The sequence below is a fragment of the Hydra viridissima genome, unplaced genomic scaffold, assembly GCF_058129835.1.
Source record: "Hydra viridissima isolate aposymbiotic clone 2 unplaced genomic scaffold, HvirCarnegie_v1 scaffold_11, whole genome shotgun sequence".
Lineage (NCBI taxonomy): Eukaryota > Metazoa > Cnidaria > Hydrozoa > Anthoathecata > Hydridae > Hydra > Hydra viridissima.
Genome location: NW_028324310.1, coordinates 1,539,136 through 1,561,857, shown reverse-complemented (window position 1 = coordinate 1,561,857; position 22,722 = coordinate 1,539,136). Strand labels below are relative to the sequence as shown.

At 31.6% G+C, this 22,722-nt stretch overlaps 1 protein-coding gene across 7 annotated transcripts in view; it reads right to left on the bottom strand.

The window, feature by feature from the left end:
- Positions 1-22,722, bottom strand: part of LOC145195214 (adhesion G protein-coupled receptor G2-like) — a 29,862-nt gene that overhangs the window by 4,040 nt on the left and 3,100 nt on the right. Inside the window, exons 2-6 of one of the 7 annotated variants that reach the window (XM_090066318.1) lie at positions 21,650-22,000; positions 20,937-21,109; positions 20,723-20,852; positions 20,439-20,600; positions 18,736-20,230 (exon numbers count right to left, since the gene is read on the bottom strand). In XM_090066318.1, coding sequence (XP_089922444.1) covers positions 19,473-20,230; positions 20,439-20,600; positions 20,723-20,852; positions 20,937-21,109; positions 21,650-22,000 — 1,574 coding nt within the window. In that variant the 3' untranslated portion in view covers positions 18,736-19,472. Of the gene's footprint in view, positions 1-64; positions 360-749; positions 931-1,106; positions 1,183-1,238; positions 2,146-4,569; positions 4,744-4,965; positions 5,013-11,604; positions 13,459-18,735; positions 20,231-20,438; positions 20,601-20,722; positions 20,853-20,936; positions 21,110-21,130; positions 21,191-21,649; positions 22,001-22,722 lie in introns of those variants that run through there. The other 6 variants (XM_090066317.1, XM_090066323.1, XM_090066319.1 and 3 more) reach the window with 6 other exon arrangements.

Genomic DNA, 22,722 nt, shown 5'->3' with positions numbered 1-22,722 from the left:
AAGAAGTCAATACAAGTACATGTAACAAAAACAAATTACAAATGAGCATCTTAGAAAAACTTACAAGTTTCTGGCAGTTGGTTTGATATAGCAACTTTGTTTTCTTTTTCAGCATCTTCGTATGCAGTAATATAAACATCTTCCCTTTTCACTATGTCTACACTTAATGCAATGTTGCTTTTTGAAATATTATACTTTGTTTTTTTATACTCTTCAAGGTCTTCAGCCATCAAAATTGCAAATGAATCAAGAGTTGATAAAAATTTTCTTGAGGAATTGCTCTCACCTTGGGCTCCAGAAAGTAAAGTGGTGTTAACTTCTAGAATTTTATCAACCAAACTAAAAACCCCATCTGAAATCTGTAACACCAAAAAGAAATAACAATAATGAAAAACAAAAACTATATGCCAAGCTTTTAACTCTTTTAAGAATAATAAAGTTTTTTTTAAAGTGCAAAAGTAACTTTTAATAAAAAAGGGTTTATAATATTTGTGTTGTTGAAATATTCTATATTTAATTATTTGATAAAACATTCCGGAACACAAGTTGAATAAATTTCTAAGGAAAAGAAGAGAATTTTATTTTGATATATAACTAACTTAAAAAAAAAAACAACAAAAAGACTAGAATTTTTTTAGCTAATTAAGGAAGAAGATGAAGATTTTCAGAAAACTCTCTAAGGTGTGACTTAACACTTCCAATTCTTTGTATAAAAGCAAATGAACTTCTGGGTCATTTCATCTTATCACCTTATGGTCCCAATTTACCAACTCAAATTTACTTCAAATTTTGACCACCTCAAAACTTTATGCAGAAAGCACCCCGAAAATTTCAGCTTTATTGAACAATTAGTCCAAAATTTATGATTCCATTAATGTTATTACTTTTCTTATTTTGAAAAGTTTGAAAGGTTAAATTCAATATGAGCCTAGAAAAGAGATTTAAAATTTGAAATAAATCATGAAGGTTATAAATGCAATCACAAAAGAAAAAAAAAAAAAAAAAAGAAAATTAAAGGACTTAATACTCTAAGTAAAAATAAAACCCTTTGATTTTGATGCTTTTATGATTTAAAGTATTAGTTTAAAATATCATTTAAGTCTTACCAGCTATGTACAGGGTGCAGCAGCGATTCGTGAACTTTTTAGAACATTTTTCAAAATAAATTTTTAAAGCACTAAAAAATTATATTCATGGAATATTAATAGGAGAAAAGTTGAAGATAAATGCTTTCCCACCTTAACATTTAATTAGGTCTCCTTTTTTTTTGATCACTGCCTCAAGCCTTTTGACGGAAGGACTGGCAGGTGCTGATTAAATATTGCCCTTGACATTGAGTTCCAAGCACAAGTATTTGATAACTTTAATGACTTGGCACTTGAGTGGGCCTTTTTGCAACCCTTACTCTCAACATAGCTCGACACACTATAGTCAAAGGGATTCAGGTCAGGGTTAGATGGTGGCCTAAAGTGTTTGGGCCAGAAATTAGCCATATTGTCCTGAAGATATTGTTGAGTTTATCTGGACCCATGACAAGGTGAATTGTCCTGTTGAAAGATGTAATTGTTTTCTGGGAATGTCTTCTTCAGTCATGGCACCACACAGCAATTTAGTAAGCTGATGTACACATCAGAGATAATTTTTTCTTTCTCTTTAATGAAGATTGGTGGACATTTCTCTCCATTAGAAGCAATGATTTCTAGCATCATGATGGACTGAGGGTGCTTGGTGTGACACACAGGTGCTGCTTTGTCATCCTTCTGCACAATGAATCTGTCATTTCGCCTACTTATCATACAGTCAACACGAAAAAGTTTTTCATCAGAGTAAACTTTAACTGTTGACGAAGCATGCTTTTTAGCTTATTCAGAGGCTTCTTTGATCGCTCCAATCGTGAAGTTCTTAGTCTTTCTGCCAAAAGTTGACATAAAGGTTGGGCCACACTGACTTTTCCAAGTGTTTTTAGAGTTCTTCTGACTGACCCCTCATCAACATTGAACAATTTTGCTGTCTTTCTGATACAGTAAAATTCTTTTCAACATACATTTTAAGCTTTTCTGTGAGCTTTTTATCAACTTTTTTGTTCACTGGAGAGGGCATTTTGGCTCTTTCAGCACTATCATGTTTCATGGGCGCCGGCAGGATTTTTTTCAAGGGGGGTGGGGGTGGGCAAAATAAAATTCAACAGTAATATTTCAAAAACTACATAAATGCATCAATTAATCAAGTCATTTTATTAGACCAGTGATAACAGAAAATTAAAGAAAATATAAAAATAGAAACACAAGAGTTAAATCATTGTTACTCAGTAAATAGAAATTGTAGTCGTCTGCGTTCACTGCCAAACTTATTTACAATTTGTTTTATAAATTCAGATTTTCAGGAGCGTATTTTTTCACGATGCACGCTCAGCATGCAAAGCCCAGACAAACGCTCATAATGCTAATATTGCTAAATTTTTACAAAAATATTCCTAAATTATATAATAATGTAATGATTAGTTAAAAAACACTGATTTATAAAATACAAATTAGACATATTCCAAAAAACAAAACAAAAATTAAAATGCAGCAGGTTAGTTCAAGTTAACCCTAAAAGGACGGGAAAAAAAAGTTATGTTAAGGACGGCTGGGGTATTAAACTACCCCAACTGAAAATATAGGTTTTTATACAAAATATGTTGAACTTAATATAATAATATAGACAATAGACAAAATATAATAATATGAAAATAGACAAAATTTGTTGATGTGGCAGTTAAAAATAAACTCCTCTGGGGTAGTAAAATACCCCGCCGTCCTTTAAGGGTTAATCAAATTAAATATATATAATTACAATAATCAACATTTAACTAGCAAAAAAAAACACATGGTAATAGCATTATTCAAATGAATATAACACAACAAATAGGAAAAAAATAAATAGAAATACAATACAAACAAGAAACATTTTGCCAACAAACAAAAAAACAACAGCATAAAAAAGTAAATGAAACTGAAACATTAAAAAATAGTTTAAAAAATTTGATCACTGGATCCAATTCTTTCTTCGTTAGTTCGAAGTTTATTTGTTTGAGTAAGAACTTTGTTATTGTAATTCGATTTCTTTTTTTTTATTATCATTTCCTTTATTTTCTTTTTTTTTCTTCCTCTCTTCTTTTTGTTTTCTATACTTCTCCTTTATCTATTGTTTTTTCTATTTATTCTTTTTTTTATTTTTCTATGATCTAGTTCTATCATATTATTTTTAAACTTTCATTCAAACATCTTTTTTTAAAAATATAAAATATGCCTCTATAAAAAAGCTTCCGACATCATGGAAATCATTGGATTTGATACTAATATTTCATTTAACCTGTAGTCATTTACATTACGGTGAGTAAACCATAAATGAGTTAAATTGAAAAGATATCGAAATAAACAGTTAAAAGAAATTTTGTGAATATTAAAATTTGTTATTTTGCTTTTTCAGGGGGGGGGGGGGGGCAACTGCCCCACCTTGCCCTTGCCTGCCGGCTCCCATGTCACATTTTTTCACTTTGTAAAATGTAGTTTTAGACACTTCAGAAACACGGATCACTTCACGTTCAGGCAAACCCGCGTGAATCAAATTTAAAACTTCGGTTCTTTTGGCTTCAATTGTAAAACTTTTAACTAAAAAGTTTTTTATTCACAATTTTTTAAAATCGAAGACGGTCATTGAACATTAATTAGTAAAAATAAATTGCGGAAGTGTTTTATTTACATCACAAAAACTAGCCAAAAATTAGTTCGCGAATTGCTGCCGCGCACCCTGTATGGTACACTTTATAAGCCAAAAGAGCTGACAACTTGTCATAAAAGGAACTTGAGATCAAATTTATCAATTTTGATATATTCGAATTAGTTAGTGACATATCTACCTTTTGACTAATAAAAATATTACTGGCCTGGCAATTTTAAAAAGTTTTTTTTTTTGCTAAGTTTTCTCGACTTAAAAGTTTGTATAGAATTTTGAATGACAAATTGCTCTAATTTCTACAGCAATTGATTGCTTTGGAATTTTCCTTTTATCATGTGCTTTATATTCTTCAGATTTAAGTACTTTTCCTATCAAAGCTTTGCTGCATTTATATTTTCTTGCAAGGTCTCTTTGCATCTGTTATACTTTTTAGATCTAGTTTAATTATTTGTAGGTTCTAGAACGAATTTAAAAACAAAAATTTTAAAATTTATGCGCTTAAACTTAAATCATCGTTTAACTTAACTAACCATAGGAGGCGGCAATCTGTATCCATAATTAATTCATTCAGTTTTTGTAGAATTTTAATACCTTTTTATGAAATATAACTTAATCTTACTTAAATATATTTTCAGTTAACAAGGTCTCTAATTTTCTCTGTTTTTCAAAGTAATTTCAACGTTTTTTCAACGTTGTGTGCTTGCTTTTTCAACGTTGTGTGCGTGCAAGATTATTTCTCAACAATTATTAAGAGAACCTAATCTTATGCACAATAAAACAAAAGCAAAATCACATAAAGTCATGTTTAATAAAATAGTTCAAAAATTTAAAATAAAAAAAAAAAAATACTTCTTTTGCATGACTTGATTTAAAAACAACATCATCAATAATCTTTGACAGCAGCAATATATCTTCAGGTGTTGTAATTAAAAGGCTTGAATTCACAATCTCATTTGCTTTGCGAATTTTGGCTTCAGGAAGTAAACAAGTATTTGGTTTTTGCGTACCATTACAAACTGTAGTCTTTATAAAACAGGTATATATATATATATATATATATATATATATATATATATATATATATATATATATATATATATATATATATATATATATATATATATATATATATATATATATATAAGTTCATAAAATTATAATTGAATAAACACAGAAAAATAATTATATACAAAGAAAAAATTAGCAAACGGTATTATATAAATTCTACCGTTAGTAGAAACTTACATTATATAATAAAAGAAGTTGAGTAGTTAATGACTTTGCATCATAATCTGTAAAAATTAAAGCATGTATGTATAGGATATAAATATAAAGGATAAATATAGAAAAGTGTTCTAATTGATCATTAAAAAAAGTTCTTTAAAAATTCAGTAAAAGGTTCAGTTAACGAATATAAAAGAATGTTAAAGTGGAGTTCTGAACAATATCAACTTTAAAAAATATAATACAAAACAATTATATTTCATTACTACAGATTATTAATGCAGACATGTTTCCCAGTTATGTCCTTATTAATTTTTCAATGACAAATGAAAAATTGAATAGAATGTTCTTATGCATTTAATTTGCTGCTTATATTTTTACTGTCCATTAAGATTTTTATAATTGAATAAGTGTTACATTACTTCTATTGGAATCTCCCTTTCTCGTACTCTTTTACAACCAATATCATATATTGTTTCTGTTCTTTTTCATTAGTTTTGAGAATCATTCACAAATATAAGTGAAATAACTTGTGGCTTTGCGACTACATTATACTCATGGCCGCCGAGAGAAAGGGGGGTGGGGGTGGGTGGTGGTGGACGGGGAAGATTCCCGGGGCCCCGTGTTGGTGCAAATAATTTTTTAAAGTAATTTTTAAAAGATTTAAATAGTTTTGACTTATAAAGGATTTAATTAACTTTTATTTTTAATTTTCAATGAACAGAGCACACTTCTTTTGGTCTTGGGTATATAATTATTCATAATGAAGGTCCCTTAAGAAAACTTCCCCGGGGCCCGAAATTTCTCTCGGCTACATATTGCTTAAAAAAATTTGGAAAATTTCTTCGGGAATTTCCAGTAATTGGCTCTCAAATACGCTGAATGCAATGCTGCAAACCGTTTTTCGCTACTACTTTGCTATACTTTGTATTTTTACCTTTGAAGTTTTCAAATAAATTAACTTAAAAACGCTCATTTGTTACATAATTTATTGATTGAATTTATAATAAAATTCAAATTATTTGAACAGTCAAAACAATATATCATTAGCAAACGTTGATTAGAAACTATACTTAAATGTTCTTAAATTCAGATTTTGTGTCAAAGTGAGGCATCAACTTGCGGCGCTCCAGTTGAACGCGAATATAGCCATCACGATTTTCATGACCATAAACTTTAGATGCTGATTCAGTCACAATTTTAATCACACGTTCAACACTTTGATTGTGACATGGAAATGGCTCAATGTCAATAACTATGTCTTCAACTGACGAAAGCTATGCCAATATTTGTACAGTTGGAATATGTTTTGTCAGAACAGGTTCCAAGCGGGGCTGTGTTTGCCAGTCAATCAGTTCTTCATAACTAGTCGCTTGAAATCGTATCTCAGGGAGTTGAAATTTTCGATTTGGTATGTCATCTTCACGAGCACGAAGAATTCTCTTCAACGCAAGCTTACGGATCACTTGACGGTTGTCTTTGAGCATAGCCAGAATAATGCTCTCGATATGAGCCGGGTAGCAATTGCGCTTCAAAACTTGCTGAACAATTATTCGATAACGCACAGGAAGAAATCGTGATGTTTCTATCATTTTATAATAGTGTGGAGCAGCATTCCAGCAGTTTGAATGTTTCTTAATGTCAAACCAAACAACCGCATATGAATTCACAATAAGTTTAGCCAAAAGTATTAGTTCATTTGATGGATCTTCAGTAGATATATAGAGGCGTAGAACATGGTTTGCTAGTGTCAACCACCTTGCATGGTTTAGTCGCCCAGGTGTTCTAGAATTAGATCTATCTGGTACAACACCTGTCTTCACCGCATTTACAATTTCGAAAAAGTACAGTTGATCACTGCTTAACAACTGCTTATTGCATATAATAGGTTCACCAACAAGTATGGCAAAGCTGACTATGGGTTTCTTAACAGACATTGAAATAGACTTGTCAATTGGTCCATTAAATGAATGGGGTCCAGTTGTTGCACCATCTAAGGAGTGAAAAAGATTTCGAAAAGGAAGCTCGTTCAGATGTAAAAGACAAACGGACCAGTGCAGTGGTCGACCAAGTTCAATTTCCATTCTGCGTATAACTGCGTTTAAACCAGTATTAACGTTAGTTGAATCAGAACCAATACAAACAAGGTTCGTGCAGTCAACAGTATCAATTATTGAATCTGCAATGGATTTGGCTGATCCACTTGTTGGCGTACAATGATCAACATACTTTGAATTTGGCTCTGATAAAATGGAAATATGTTCCTCAGAAATCACAGTCTGCCTATCCCCCTCAAGTTTTAAAGTCTGATCTTTCCTTCCATCAAAATACAATCCAGTAATTCTACAATCAGCATTTTTACAGGATGTTCTCAGTAGTTTTCGTTCTCTGCGAATTTTATTCCGATCTACTGGCCCCATATGTTCTATACCAAAAGCAACCAGAGTTGCTGATACAATCGCGGCAACTGCTCTATCTGATATGCCAAAACCATCTGCTTGTAGAGCAATATTTTTTAAACAACGGTTTTTCAGACGAGTAGATGTGACTTCGGTATCGACATCTGATACGGAAGGGGAATAAGTTTCGGTGTCAGAATTGTTGTCTGTTTCATTATCTGATTCATTATCAGATGCTTCAACGACTCTGGCACACTTAACTGCAGTCTCTTCCTTTGATAATGAAACAGATTTTCGTTTTAAACGCCTCTCAGCACGTGCGGATTCCTTCTTGTCGATTCCAGCTATTCTGCCAACACGTATAATGCGTTGATCAGTTAGGAAGTCATGCTCAATTGCTGGCACCTTCAGAACCATTGGACAGCAACAAGACGAAAGTTCTTTGCATTTACACGAACAAATGTCAAACAATGTGTCAAGATCTTTTTCTATTACATCTTGTTTGACTGTTGCAGACTTTGATCGAATCACTTTCTGAACATTGCCTATGTACTTCTCCAGCTGTAATTCTATGCCTCGAAGACTTATAGGAGGAACTGATGCTTTAATCCATATCTGAGAAAGTTTCTCTGCTAGTCTGTTACAAACAGACCGTAGTGGTTCAGTTTCATAATTCTTCTCAGACAAGTATGCTTTGCCTACTTGCTTGTGGGTTGGCAAGCAAAAATTGGGTAATTCACGACCTTCTCCAAAAAGTATATGACGATTCTTTGAAGCTTTAGATCTTGAAATCATTATTGTTTTACAATTTTATAACATATCAGAATTTCAGTTAATTTCTAAAAATACAAGATGAGACGGATAAATTCTGCAATCAGTTGATAAAAGCAGAAATTAATAAACAATCATATAAAAATAGAATAATATAATAATAATAATATGATAATATAAAGTTATAATAGCGTTGGAGTTAATCATATCATTAGGGTTAATTTAGTTAGGTAGGTATAGGTTTGGTTCAATTTCATAACCTTGGGATTATATCTAGTATTAGGGTTAAATGCATGTTTCAGTTAATGCATGTACTAAAGTAAATATACTTAGCATATAAAACCTTAAAACTTAAAAATGCAAAGTATAATCAATTCTTTAGAAATATTTTTTTTGTAAATATTAAACAACACTATATCACGCCACTTTTCACAAATTCTAATTAGGCCGGATCATAAAAATTAATTTTTATGATCCGGCCTAATGATTATACTCATCATCTTTTCAACCAGAGGAATCAGTGCTAAGAAATGTAATTGATACTCTAATAATCTTGAAGAACCAGTATGCATTTGAGGAGACAAAGTTTTATTTTATGATTTAATATGTTTAATGATTAAGATATAAAGAATATTGATAATCCATGAGGCTATGGATCCAGTGGGCTTTGAATTTTTGAAAGATAGGAGACAGAACTGCACAGTCAAGCTAATCAAAGTCTAGGCCACCCTTGTTGCTTGAGTTTGAAAAGTATCTGACATGTGCCTTACCTGAAAGGGAAGTGGATGCTTTGGAACCATGGAAGCAAAATGAAAATGAGTTTCCTTTACAAACTGGTCTGACTAGATGTTACTCAGCTATACCTGGAACTTCTGCTGCTTCAGAAAGAATGTTTTCAGTAGGAAGTATGACAGTTTCAGATTTTAGATATAATGCAAACCAGAAAACACTAACATACTAGTATTTGTAACTAAGAATTACACAAGGGTTTCATCTTATCTCATAGATTGGGAGAAAACTTGTCTAGGTGAACCATATGAGTTACCTCATGTCACATTACCACCAGAAAAGACTCAGCAACAGGAAAAATCTAAAACTGAGGCTCAAACACAAAGTCAAAATAATATACATAAAAAAAAAGAAGTGCAGCTGAAAAGGCTTCTCCAAGTCAAGTACCAGAAACTCAATCTGGTTCTGAACCTAAAAAGCAACATCAACTGCTGCTAGACACTCAAGAGACTCAGCTCAAAGAAAGGGAATGAAGGGTGAAAAATCCTAACTTGAAGTCACTTTTACTAGAGGCAGATAATGAACTACACTAGACAATAGAAATTTGTTTCAATCTATTATTTATTACCAAGCTGTTCATTGTGGACTATTGAAAATTCTGGGGTCTTCTGTTATCTGTGCTGTTGTAAATGAAAATTGGATGGATGGTTAAGAGGCAACAAGAAAAGAATGACATTTGCAGTACCCAGAGTTTGGAGAGAACCAATGAATGAATGTTACATTTGCATGGCAAACATTTGTGGTTACAAGAAGACTAAGGACAAGAACAATTGAGTCTATCCTGACACAAGACCACAACTATGATAAAATTTTGCTGCAAAAGATCAACTATGATTACTACAAGTGGGATGTGTTAGGAGATTTCTAGATGCTTGGTTTCTTCTTGGACTGCAAGGAGGACTAACTTAGTATCCTTGTGTCTATGGGACAGTAGGGGCATTCCACGTCAAGTGGAATCACCCAACTGACGTCACCGACTCGGATTTTGATGAAAATTGGCTCACATGTTGGGAGTATGGACAGAAGAAAACCATGTAAATATTTTTGACTTAGGTCAATTATTTCCTAAGATATGACCTTTCAAAGTTTTGACCTTTTCAATTGACCTTGGTTATTTAAAATGTCATAAATATTTTGCTATTATACTTTGCAAGTTGATTTTGGTGGCAAACAGAAGCTCTTGCACAGACGAACAGCTTTGTGTCTATACAAAAAAAGTGATAAGTTCAATAGAAAAAAAGTTAATGGTCATTTGATCAGTTGCCCTTGACCCTGGTCGATGGCAAAGGTCAAAGGTCATAATTTTTATTTCACACTTTGCTTTTTCTTATGTGGATGTCCCAAAATTTAGCAGGTTTGTTTACTGGACCACAGGTAAAACAGATGTTTGTATTAAGTCTTCAAAGTAAAATTGAAGAGAAAGAAAAAAGAGCCTGCGTTGTATTCAAGCATATTGCTTCCGATTTCTGGAAAACAACAAGAATGAAAAATAAAAGGAACTGGTTGATAAACTGTTTAACAGTTATCCGGAATTGGGGTGCAGATTGTCACACTATTTTCACTTTCATCTTGATTTCTTCCATCCAAATCTAGGAGATGTTGGTGAAAAACATGGAGAAAGTTTTCATCAGAATATTCAGGTAATTTAGAAGCGATACCAAGAAAGACGGATGAAGCCATGATAGGTGACTTTATTTGGAGTTTTGTCTATAGTGATGTCTTAAATCAAAAAAGACAAATTTACATTTATCAAATGTACATTTTTGAACTTTTGATGTTCACTTATGTAATGCTATTTTCAAACATGTAAATTTTGCTTCAAATTCAATGTAAATTAATGTTATTTGTAGTTTGTCCACTTTAATACTTAACATTTTTGTTTTCTACCAGAGGGATCAGCCGGAACACACTACATATTGCTTATTTTCACAACTGTTACAGATAGACTAAAACTTAAGTGATTTTTTAGAATTAGCATTCAAAAATTTGTCTAAATCTTCAAATGAAACAGAACTTTCATGAAAATTTGTTGCCAGTGTTATCTTATGATAAACTTTTTTGAATAACAAGGTAAAAAATCTTTGTTTAATATCTTGGTTATCAACAAGAAACGCATTAAATAGTGATAAAAGAGGTAAAAAGTGATAAAAGCGGAAATGTAGCGTATCACACATTTTTATCCAAGATCAACGGTAATTAAGGATTTTTCTGCAGATTTACGCAATTTTTTTTACCAGTGAGGTGACGCCAATGATATATGGGGCATTCAACGTCAAGTGGAACATTTTTTTGGTCAAATTCGACATCACCGACTGGGATTTTGATGAAAATTGGCTCTCATGTTGGGCATATGGACAGAAGAAAAACAGGTAAATTTTTTTGACTCAGGCCAATTGTTTCCTGAGATATGATCTTTCAATGTTTTGACCTTTTTACTTGACCTTGGTTATTTAAAATGTCATAACTTTTTTGCTATTATACTTAAAAAGTTGATTTTGGTGGCAAACAGAAGCTCTTGCATAGACGAACAACTTTGTGTCTATGCAAAAAAGTGATAAGTTCAATAAAAAAAAAAGTTATTTGTTAAATTAAAGTATAAGTAGGTTCTAAAAGTTTATTATTTATCGGCCTCACAAATGCGATATTTTGAGGTCATTTTCTGTAAACAGCCTATTGTAAATATATATTATTAATTGTTTCCTTTTTTCCTTTTATTTTCTAGGTTGTAATTTAATAACTAGTACTCAGTGCTAGGTAAAATACTTTATAAAAGTATTTAAATTACAAATACAAATACTGGAACAAAAAAGTATTTTGAATACAAATACAAATACAAATACTTCAAAAGTATTTAAAATAAAAATACTTTTAAAAAAGTATTTAAAATACTAAATACAAAATACTTTACCAAAATTTGCAACTATGGCAGTTTTCAAAATTTATTTTTGTAATTGCTCGAAAGTAATTTTTAGTCATTATACTACATTTATATCAAAATATCATTCATTCAGTCATAAACATTTGTTTTTAGCAGCAGTTTTTCGAACATCATATCACTTAGACAGTTACGCCTAGGCGTTTGTATTTGTCCCGCTGTGCTAAACAGCCGTTTAACTGAAGCCGACGATGGTACAGTGGTTTTGAATTTGACAAACAGTGACCGAAAAGTCTTATACTTATTCAGGGCATTCAAACTTGAATCTTTATCATTCAAATACAACATGCACTCTTGATAAGCACCATTTGTTGCACCAGCACTTGGAGTTCCATCATTATATACAACAAAATTTTCGGTTATGCTGTCAGTAGTCACATTGAGATTGGTCGCTGTCGACGGCTCAGTAGAAGCTAGTATGGCATTTTCAAATATTTCTCTGCAGATAGCTCGTTTATAAGTTGGCACCCACCGTAACTTAAACAGTGAGTAAGAAACTGCTGCAACAATCTGAGAATTCCAACGTGTCGGCACGGGACATAGTATTGCTTTGTCTGTAATATGTGACACAGCATCTGATGCTTTACTACTTCGTCGAGTTGCATTCCATATTGAAGTGCATTTTGCAAGAGCTGCTCGGTAAATGCGCTTAAACGCACTATCTGTATCACATGTTTTGTTAGCATCATTAGTTGCCAACAGATTAAGTGAATGGCTAATACATGTTTCTTGAGATGGTAAAGAAATTCTCTCAGCTAAAGAATCATCATCATCAACATCATCATCATCATCATCATCTATTTTTGATGAAAATGAAAGAATGTCTCCAATATTAATGACATCAATTTCATAATCATTAACTGTATCCTCTTCCATGTCCTCTTGCTCTTCAGATGCATCAGGTGTGATAGTCACACTTACACTAGTTGCTGCAGCACTTGTAGTTGACTCTTCAAAAAATTCTCTAAATGCTTTTCCAAAATTTGACGCACTGTCGGTGACAGTTGCTGAGGTTTTTTCTACGTTAAGGTCATATTGACGATGAATTTGAGAAATCATTGCAGCAATTGTATCATAAGTGTGGCTACCATAAAATCGATGGCAAGCAAGGGATACTGATGCTTGTGAAACCGAACTAGATTTGTTTAGAGGCATTTCAATAAAGTGTGCAGTCATGCCAAGATAACTTTTTCTATTCAATGACCATATGTCAGCAGTTGTGCAAACAAATGATACTTTTTTCAGTTTGCTTCTTACTTTTTCATGCATCTTAGAAAGCTTTGAACTTAAACGTTTGTCAAGAGTCTTGCGACACATGATGCTTACGTTAGGATTGAATCCACGAAGCAGTCGAAGAAAAGCCGGTTTTTCGACGGTAGTCAAAGGACGCATCTCTTCAGCAATGTCATCCAGAATTAAGTTGTCAGCTTCTTCTTGCGATATAATACGACGTCGTGCTGATAACTCTGATGCTGCTTCATGGTAAGTAGTTTGTTGGAACTTCTTTATAGCAGGGCCTTCCTCAACCGTTCTTTCTACACCAGCTTTGCATAGCTTACGCTTCTTCTAAACATCTGTTTTATGTAACTTATAGTCTTCAAAGCGATTACTGTGCAAATTCTATACAGTAAACATAAAACCCTTTAAAAGTTAAGTTTTTACTTTGCTGTAACTGAGTAAGTATTGTAAATTTCGATTATTATTAATTTATACAGCAACATTAAATAATTGCTTGTTAATAATCAATTGCATATTGTTCAAAAAAGAAAAAATAAATTTAACTAACACCAAACTGAAAATTACTTTCAAATGCTTAACAAATTTTAATGTTGATCCCAGCGTGCCCGATAATGGCTTTAAATTACGTACACATAATAAGCATATTGGTGATATTTTATTACTTTTTTTTGATCTGGCTACGATTTTGAAAAACTTATCATCTACAATGGCTGGTAAAATTTCATTACTTTCATGATTTTCATTAACTGATTCAAAAGTCTTTTTATTTTCGCTGTTAACCGCAGCCATCTTTAATTTAAAATAATTCCCGCGATATAATTTAATAATTACCAAAATGAAACCAAGGTAGATAAATAAAACAAGAAATAATTCAGAATAAATAGTGGCTAAGTGATACTTCAGAATAAACAGCGACAAAGTGGACAATGTGCATTGTAAATGCTTTCAGTAGTATTTGAATTATAAGTATTTCCAATAAGTATTTTCAATGAGTATAAAATACAAAATACTAATAAAAAATATTTTAAGTACAAATACTATATACTTCTAACAAAAGTATTTAAAATAGTATTTTAAATACTTGGCATTTAAAATACTCCCAGCACTGCTAGTACTATATATACATACTAAGTCAGTATCAAACTATATGAGGCTTAAAGCTATATACATTTATATTAAAATAATCAAATCATTTCCGTTGAATTAGTCATCAAAAGGCAACTTAGGAAGAAGTAACTTTCAAATTAAATTTAGATTAAAAATGGCATTTCAAGTGCAAGTGAAAGAGTTAAAGAAGAGACAACACTATTGTTATGATCCTTTCCAATACCATAAGAAAAAACAATATAAAACCTTAAGAAAAGTTACTGGTCGGCAGGTAGCTATGTACCCCTCAAAATTTATGGCTGGAGCAAAATTATGTGATACTTGCCAAAAGAGGATCACTGGCTTACCTTCCAAAATAGGATTATGTGATGATGAAAGTTTTGCAAATTTTAATACAGAGCCAGATTCTCAAGGCAGTTCCAGATCTCCACATATTTGTAGTGACAAAGGAGATAAAAATTATCAGTGCCAGGAAGTAGAAACTTCAATTTTTAACAAACTCTTGTCGTTATTGGGTGAGTCACCCTTGGATAAACGCAAGTTACAAACTGTTAAAAGTTATATTCCGGAGAAAAAGAAAAAGCTTAAAAAACTTGTAAAAAGGAAGTTTGATCTTTTATCTCCTAATTCAGAAGCTATTGCAATTGATACTTCAGAGGATGATAGCAACTAAAAAAAAAGTTTCCAACACATGTGCTGATGACATTGTTAAAGTGCTCCAGGATAAGTATAAATCAACACAAAGTAAGAGTGAAAAGATCATGATTTTGGTTTTATTTGTTGCGCAATGGAGTAATCGAAGAGTGATGGGAGAATTCAATTGTTCGCATCGATTTCTATCTCAAGCAAAGGAAGTTTTAATAACCAAAGGTGTTTTATCAACCTCTAACCCAAAAAATGGGGAAATCACTATCTGTACATGTGAAAGATATGGTAAAAGAGTTTTATTACTCTGACACTGTTAGCCGTGTAATGCCTAGAAAAAAAGATTTTCTATCTGTTATGGAAAATGGGGAAAGAAAATATATCCAGAAAAGATTAGTTTAAACTAATTTTAAGGAAGTTTATCAATAATTTTCAGAAAAGTATCCAAATATCAGAATTGGGTTTTCGAAGTTTGCAGAGCTACTTCCAAAAGAATGTGTCTTTGCAGGAGCAAGTGGTACTCACTCTGTATATACCATTCATCAAAATGTTGAGCTCATGATAGTCAGATCACATATGGATGATTTACAACTAGAAGATGACCTAGAAACCCCTATTAAGAACTACAAACATGTTCTGGCTAAAATCTAATGCAATCTTTCCTCGCCAGCATGCCCTCTAGGCGTGTGTAAAAATTGCCCTGGAGTTGCTATGCTAAAGGAATGGCTGTTGCAATGCTTCGAAATTAAAGGAGTTGAAGAAATTGAGTATAAACAGTGGACTAAAACAGATAGATTACAGTTCCAGTTCTGTGTCTAGAATTGAAAAAATTACGTCACAGAAAGTTAGCCAGCTCAACTTCAGTTCAATTACTGGTTACATGGTTGTAGAGTATGATGAACATTGGTGGATAGGTTGTGTGTTGAGGAGCAATCCAGAAAAAAGAGAAGTAACCATGAACTTTCTTCACCCTCATGCTCCAAGTCAACTTTTCTCCTTCAGAGATCCTCCAGATGTTTTTATCGTTGATTTGAAAGATCTTTTGCAAGCAGTCGAAACCAAAACTACAACTGGTCGGTCATTACTTCTAAAGAGTCTAAAAGAGCAACCAAAGCACTTAACTTGCAACATCGTTAACTATTATAGCTTTTTAAATTTATTATTAGCAAATATGTATTGCAATGGTAATGGTGTAAATATCATACTGCATTCAGTACTGTTCTGCCATGTAGTTAAAACTGCTAAATAAGGCATTTTTGTTACTTTTCAACAATATATATATATATATATATATATATATATATATATATATATATATATATATATATATATATATATATATATATATATATATATATATATATATATATATATATAAACCAAGTATCACCAAATTATAGTATATTTGGTACATGTTTTTTTTTTTATAAGCATATTTTTGAAACAGGCTCGGGTATGCTTAAGCAAAAAGTTAAAAGAGGCTCAAAAATATGCTTAAGCTTAAGCTTATTTCTAATAAAATATGCTTATTTCAATACTTTTTTAAAGTGTGCGCGTTACTAAAGGTTAATGGGTATAAGAAAAATAAAAAATTGACTTAAGCTTTGTTTTTGCCTTGGTTTTAATGTAGCTGAATTAATGTTATAGTATAATAATAAAAAATAAAACATATATACTATATACAAATGTTACTAATGAAATCAAAGATAGAACTTAGAAATAAAATAAACATTTTAAATATGGTGTTAAAGAAACTACACATTAAAAGTGAGAGAGAAAAAAAAAAAAGAGAGAAATAAAACACTTCAGAGCGACTCTTAAACTTTATGTTTTTATGTTTAAGTATTGAGGTTTAGGTTTTGCAACACAATGACTTCATTACTTCATAAAGTCGTTGCATTGCAAAATATAAACTTCGATTTTTGTTGTTTTTGTTGGTTTAAATTTAGAAATATATATATTTAAAGTTTTTAATTAAATAAAATTTAAATTTTTAATATAGTTTATCGAGGCTCAGGAATATGCTTACATATGCTTATTTTTTTTCCAAATCTGAGCCTCTATATGCTTATAAGCGTTATGCTTATAAAAAAAAAAAAAAATGTATATGGTAGCCATTATATAACCTAGGGCCTACGTTCAATGAAGTACCTTAAAATACTGTACAATTATAAGGTATTTAAATGATAAACTTTTAAAACCTACTTATACTTTAATATTAATCCCAAAGCTGTTTATGGGAATCCATAAAAGATTTTTTCATGGGACATCCAAAATAGAAACAGAAATGTCTAAAATAAAAATTATGACCTTTGACCTTTGCCATTGACCAGTGTCAAAGGTCAAATGACCAAATGACCAATAACTTTTTTTTTTACTGAACTTATCACTTTTTTGTATAGACACAAAGTTAATCGTCTATGCAAGAGCTTCTGTTTGCCACCAAAATCAACTTCCTAAGTATAATAGCAAAAAAGTTATTACATTTTAAATAACCAAGGTCAAGTGAAAAGGTCAAAACATTGAAAGATCATATCTCAGGAAACAATTGACCTAAGTCAAAAAAATTTACATGGTTTTCTTCTGTCCATATGCCCAATATGTGAGCCAATTTTCATCAAAATCCGAGACGGTCATGTCGGATTGGTGGTTACACTTGACATGGAATGCCCCATATATTAACTAGATGTCTAACTTCACAAAAATTCCGTTAGAAAAAGTGAAGCAAGTTTTCAAAGTTTTTAATGCCGGTAGCCGTTTTATTTAAACTGACAATTATTCATTTTTGCTTTGCTTTGATTTATAATTGCGTCATTTTAGGCTGGCAAAACAAACCTGGCAGGGAAAAAATTTGCTACACTGCGGTAGCGCGATATTAGATATCTATTAATAGTTAATACATATCATTGAGTGACGCCGAACCGCAGCTCATAATTTGGTGTTTTTTAAGGCTTGCAAATAACATTTCTAAAGATGTTTACAAAGTTCAGCATAATGGTAATGCATTGTGGATTGTGGTAGCTTGAGATACTTTTTTAAAATTGAAGCCTATTTAGTTGAATGTACTCTTTCATCGATGTATCTAATTCAGTCGCCAACTCAAAAAAAAGCAGGTACCTCCACTTAGGCGTTGTAAAAAAACACAAAAAGCTTTAATAATGAAATTTTTTATGTTATCACCAAATTGATTGAGAAGAAATTGTTTGACACCGTTAAAAATGTGAAGCAGTGCGCCATCATGAAAATAACCGAGCGCACTTTCTGTTTTTTTCTCAATTCTGTTAAGAGTGGAGCAGCAACCAAAGCAATACGATACAGTGATTCTGTCACAACTGGTGTTCTTTTTTCATCTAAAGATGAGCGACCTGTTTTCTGCTGGTCGAGAATACTGCCCGTTACTTCAAATTTATTAACTAATCTGCTGATGCTGTGTGTGATGAATAGATATTTTATTAAACCACGCCCTTGATTGAACTTTTGTAGAGCTGCTATTTCACTTTCAGCCCACCTCCATAATAGCATTTGATGATGAAAATTCTGTCTTACATAAATATATTGTTCATGACTGTATTCTCAAAAATAACCATCTACACCATAATATTCCACTGTGAGCCATAAAGACCGCCAGGTTCAACTTTTCCCCACCTCTAACTTTTTTTCATATTAGGATAAGTACTGGTTAGACATTATATTTTTTTGTATTGGACAAATCTAAAGTCGATCGGAAGTCACATAAAAACTTACTTTTTTACCCTATTTACCCCCCTTCAAGTGATAAAGTTACCCCCTTTATGATGATATTACCTCCTTTCAAAAAAAAAATTTTTTTTTTGATTAATATTTCATTATCCTCCTTAAAAAAATCCTTACTTTTTCTTACTAATCTTAAATTGAAGCGATTTAAACTCCTTTTGCACCATTATAGCAATAATTAAAAGAAAAAATACAATAAATGCAACAAAAATAACACAACTACTTTTATATTACAATATTTACATCTTATCTAAACAAAAAGTGGCAGTAGCAGATTTCAATCGTTTAGCATAATCTTTATGTTCGATCCTTCGCTTGTATTGAGACCAACTTGGTTTGAAGGCACTATGAACAGCTTCTCCAGTCTGTTCAGCATATGATCCCAGAGAACAACAATTAAACTTCACAAATGGGAGAATATGACAAACAACTATATGGACTTTCCAGGTAACCTTCAGTTCTGTATTTAAATGTATCTTTGCATACTGCTGTAGGTCACAAAATGATACTTTGAACTCTTCAATAACTGAAGAAGCATTGCTGCCTAATTCGTATCCAAAGGTGCACTCTTTAACCTTTGCAAACTTTCTGAGGCAATGAACTATAGGCAATAAATTAGTTTGAGATGCTAACACATCTCTCTCTAAAATATCTACCTTTTCCAGAAGTTTATTGGAATTGTTCCCATCAAAGCCTATCCCATGATAACCTCGAAGTAAGATATAATGTTCTTTTAGCCAGTTTTTAAAAAGAGGCCAATGATCTAAAAGTAGTCTACCAAGTAATGTCACGATCCCTATAAGAAGATGTAACTCTGGTGGAGGGACTAAGTGATTAATTTCATCTTCAGCATTTTTATCTAAATAAACAAGTCGAGGACTAATAACATTTTAAAAATCTTTCATCTCTAAGCGCTTTGCCCCATTTTCAACAAATAAGTTGTACCAATGATCAAAAGAACCTAATGTTCTCGGAGTACCACTTTCTAGGGAACATTCGCCTTCACACCACAAGCAGGCATATTTACCTGAATGAGAAGACAAACCAAAGATGCTGTTAGCACATTTTAAGTCAAATGCAAGGTGATATGTAACATCATCCAGATTTAATCTACTCAAGATTTTCTGCAAATTTCCATTGTCTTCACAAACATCTTCAACAATAGCAAGAATAAAACACCTTTTAACTCCACTGTCAATGTAAATCTCATTTTTATTGGTTTTATCAAAGACATTTACAATTACTTTAAGAAATCCTTGACCTCCATCAATTGATATACGTACCATACTGGAGAGAGGATCCAATCCTCTTTCCATTAAAATACTAAGAATAAATTCAGAAGTGTCATGGATAAATACTACATGTCTTGTTACAATTTCATCATTCCAAATAAAGTTATCTTGTTCTATATTATACTTAGATTCAATTTCTTCTTGTAATGATGTCATCATACTAATTACATTATTCTCCACAACAGTAGATGATCCCAGATTCTTACGGAGACTTGATATCAGTTTTTTTGTTTTATTTTTTGTCAATTCCAGTACAGAAGTTAATTCCATCACTGCTTGAAATGATATCTGATTAAAAAACTTTCTAGAAGATTTATTGTCTTTAGTTCCAACAGTTAAAGTTAACGGATTTCCACCTTAAAAATAAAGTATAATTAATTATATGTATCTTTAACCTACCCCTACTTTAAATTTACAATGCAAACATTTTGAAAAAGTTATTAGCAATCTATACAACTGCTTAGTTAAAAGCCTCTACTGAGTGTTCTATATGTGCATTTAAGTTTTATCTGAACATATAAACTGTTTTTAATTATTTAAAAATGAAAATAAAAACTTACACACCTGTAGATATTTTAAAGGACTGGCCTCTCTCAATGCCTTCTCGTTCCATCTTGTTTTTTATTATGCCTGAAGCAACTTGCTCACATGATGTGGGATCAAGAGTTTCTGACAAATTAATCAAATTCAAAACAGCCTGACTAGAACAACAGTTGTTATGACATCCTGAAGAATAAAATTTACTCTTAAATTAATATACACCTAAAGGTTTTTTTATTGAAGTTTATAAATGATTATTTGATAACTTTTAATTTACTTATCAAGTAACTTATTATTTATTCTTTAACCTCTTGCAAGGAGAGTAAAGCAGCAGCTGCACATATTTTTTTTCAGAGATTCAACATCTTTTGTATTAATATGAGATGATTGTACAATATCACTAAGCTCAGTACTACGTCTAATTCTTGGTCGGTCAACCTAATTCAAAGATGGTACTTTATAAAAAATCTATATCTTTATATGTATTTATCATTTAACTTAAATAAGTTTTAAATCATATACTTGAGAAACTTTACTTATCCAGTTTGAAAGATAAGTGCTTTTTCCCTTTTCCAGCAAAAAGATGTTTCTTCTACAACTTGAACAAATTACATCCGGGCAGACATTAAACTCTGCATTGTACTCAGGCCAAATATACTCCTCGATTTTACTTGCTACAGATGGTCGTACTTTTACTAAAGATTTTGAATATTTACCTTTTTTTTCCAAACAAACTGCACAAACAGACTGTTTTAAATCAGCCATCTTTACCGTATGATGTTTTTTACTTAAATCATTTCAAAACTATTAAAGAAAAAGAAGCCAAAGTGGCGGATTGGATTATTTTTGAAGCTTAATTTTTTGGTTTTTCTAATTTTTAAAACTTAAAATACTAACTCTTCTGATCGACTTTAGATTTGTTCTGTACTTGAAAAAGACTTACAAAAACTGCATTTACTTTTTTAAAAAATAAAATTAGAGGTGGGGAGAAGTTGAACCTGGCGGTCTTTATGGCTCACAGTGATTCCTTCCTTATATATGTTTAAAAAAAAGAACATTATAGAAATATTCTGACAAAATTAGTAGCAGACAAATTAAAATTTGCATTACTTATCGAACACCCTGAAGTTTTATTTTTTAATAATTATAATTATTATAATATTATACACATTATTAATTATGGATATTGCAAATGCTAAGTGAGGGAAAATAATTACAAATGAACGAAAATTTACTTGTGACAACAATCTTTATCTTCTCAGTTACAGTGACCAGAGGTTTTTTAGACGAAAATTCCATTGTTATTGTCATTGAATCTGCCACTGTCAGGTTCAAAATACTCATGGTAAAAGTGAACGCATTTGATTTCACTGATACTCTGTCGCCAAACAGCTCTTTGCCTTCGGTTGTTATTGAAAAGTTACTTGGAGAAGAACTTTTTAGTTCTGCAATAGGAGTAATGCCATTCAAGAACTTAAAACTTATAAATTGACTGCCTTGGTATGTGACTGCTGCGGTAATTTCTACGGAATCACCAACTTTCAGATCACTGTTGCTTACTGAAGGTTTGATCGATACTCCAGATACTGAAAAAGAAAAAAAAAAAGAAAAAGAAAAATTCTTAAATTTACGTAAATAATTTTTAACAGAACAGGAAAATATTCCTATCGGAGGAAATAGATATTAATATACTTCGTTCCGTTTTTCAAAGGAGTTCACCACGGCAAAGATAAAAGTGATTTCATAGATGTTAGCTAAATGCTTTCAAGTTAACATTTATACACTGTATACCACTCCCCTCCCCCTTTTCTAACTTTTTGAACAAAATGAGAAAAAGCTAAAGAAGCTTGGAAAAAATATTACTTTTTTTTCTTCAGCAGATTAATATTTTTGATTTAAACAGTGATTTAAATAATCGGTTTAGATTATTTTATTTTGATCAAATGAGCTCTGCTACTCACCTTCTACCCACATTTTAAAATTGAAACTCAGAATGAGATTGAAACAAAAGGAATAAAAGTAAACATAAGAAATACAGGGTGTCATCCTCACAGAAATGACGTGCGACATACAAATTTTGATAGCAAGTAGATCTTTTAGCAACAAGACTAAAAGCTCATTTTCGACCGGAACCAACTCCTCTTTAATGTCAATTGTTAAAAAGTCTACCAGTATATTTGAAAGGGTAAAGGTTCATTACACATTACCTGTTCTTTACAACCGGGTTTAGTATTAAAAAAAAAAGCAGTTTAGGCTAGAGGGAGAGCAGCCAAATCAGCAGCCATCATTTTTAAAGTTCAAAGAACAT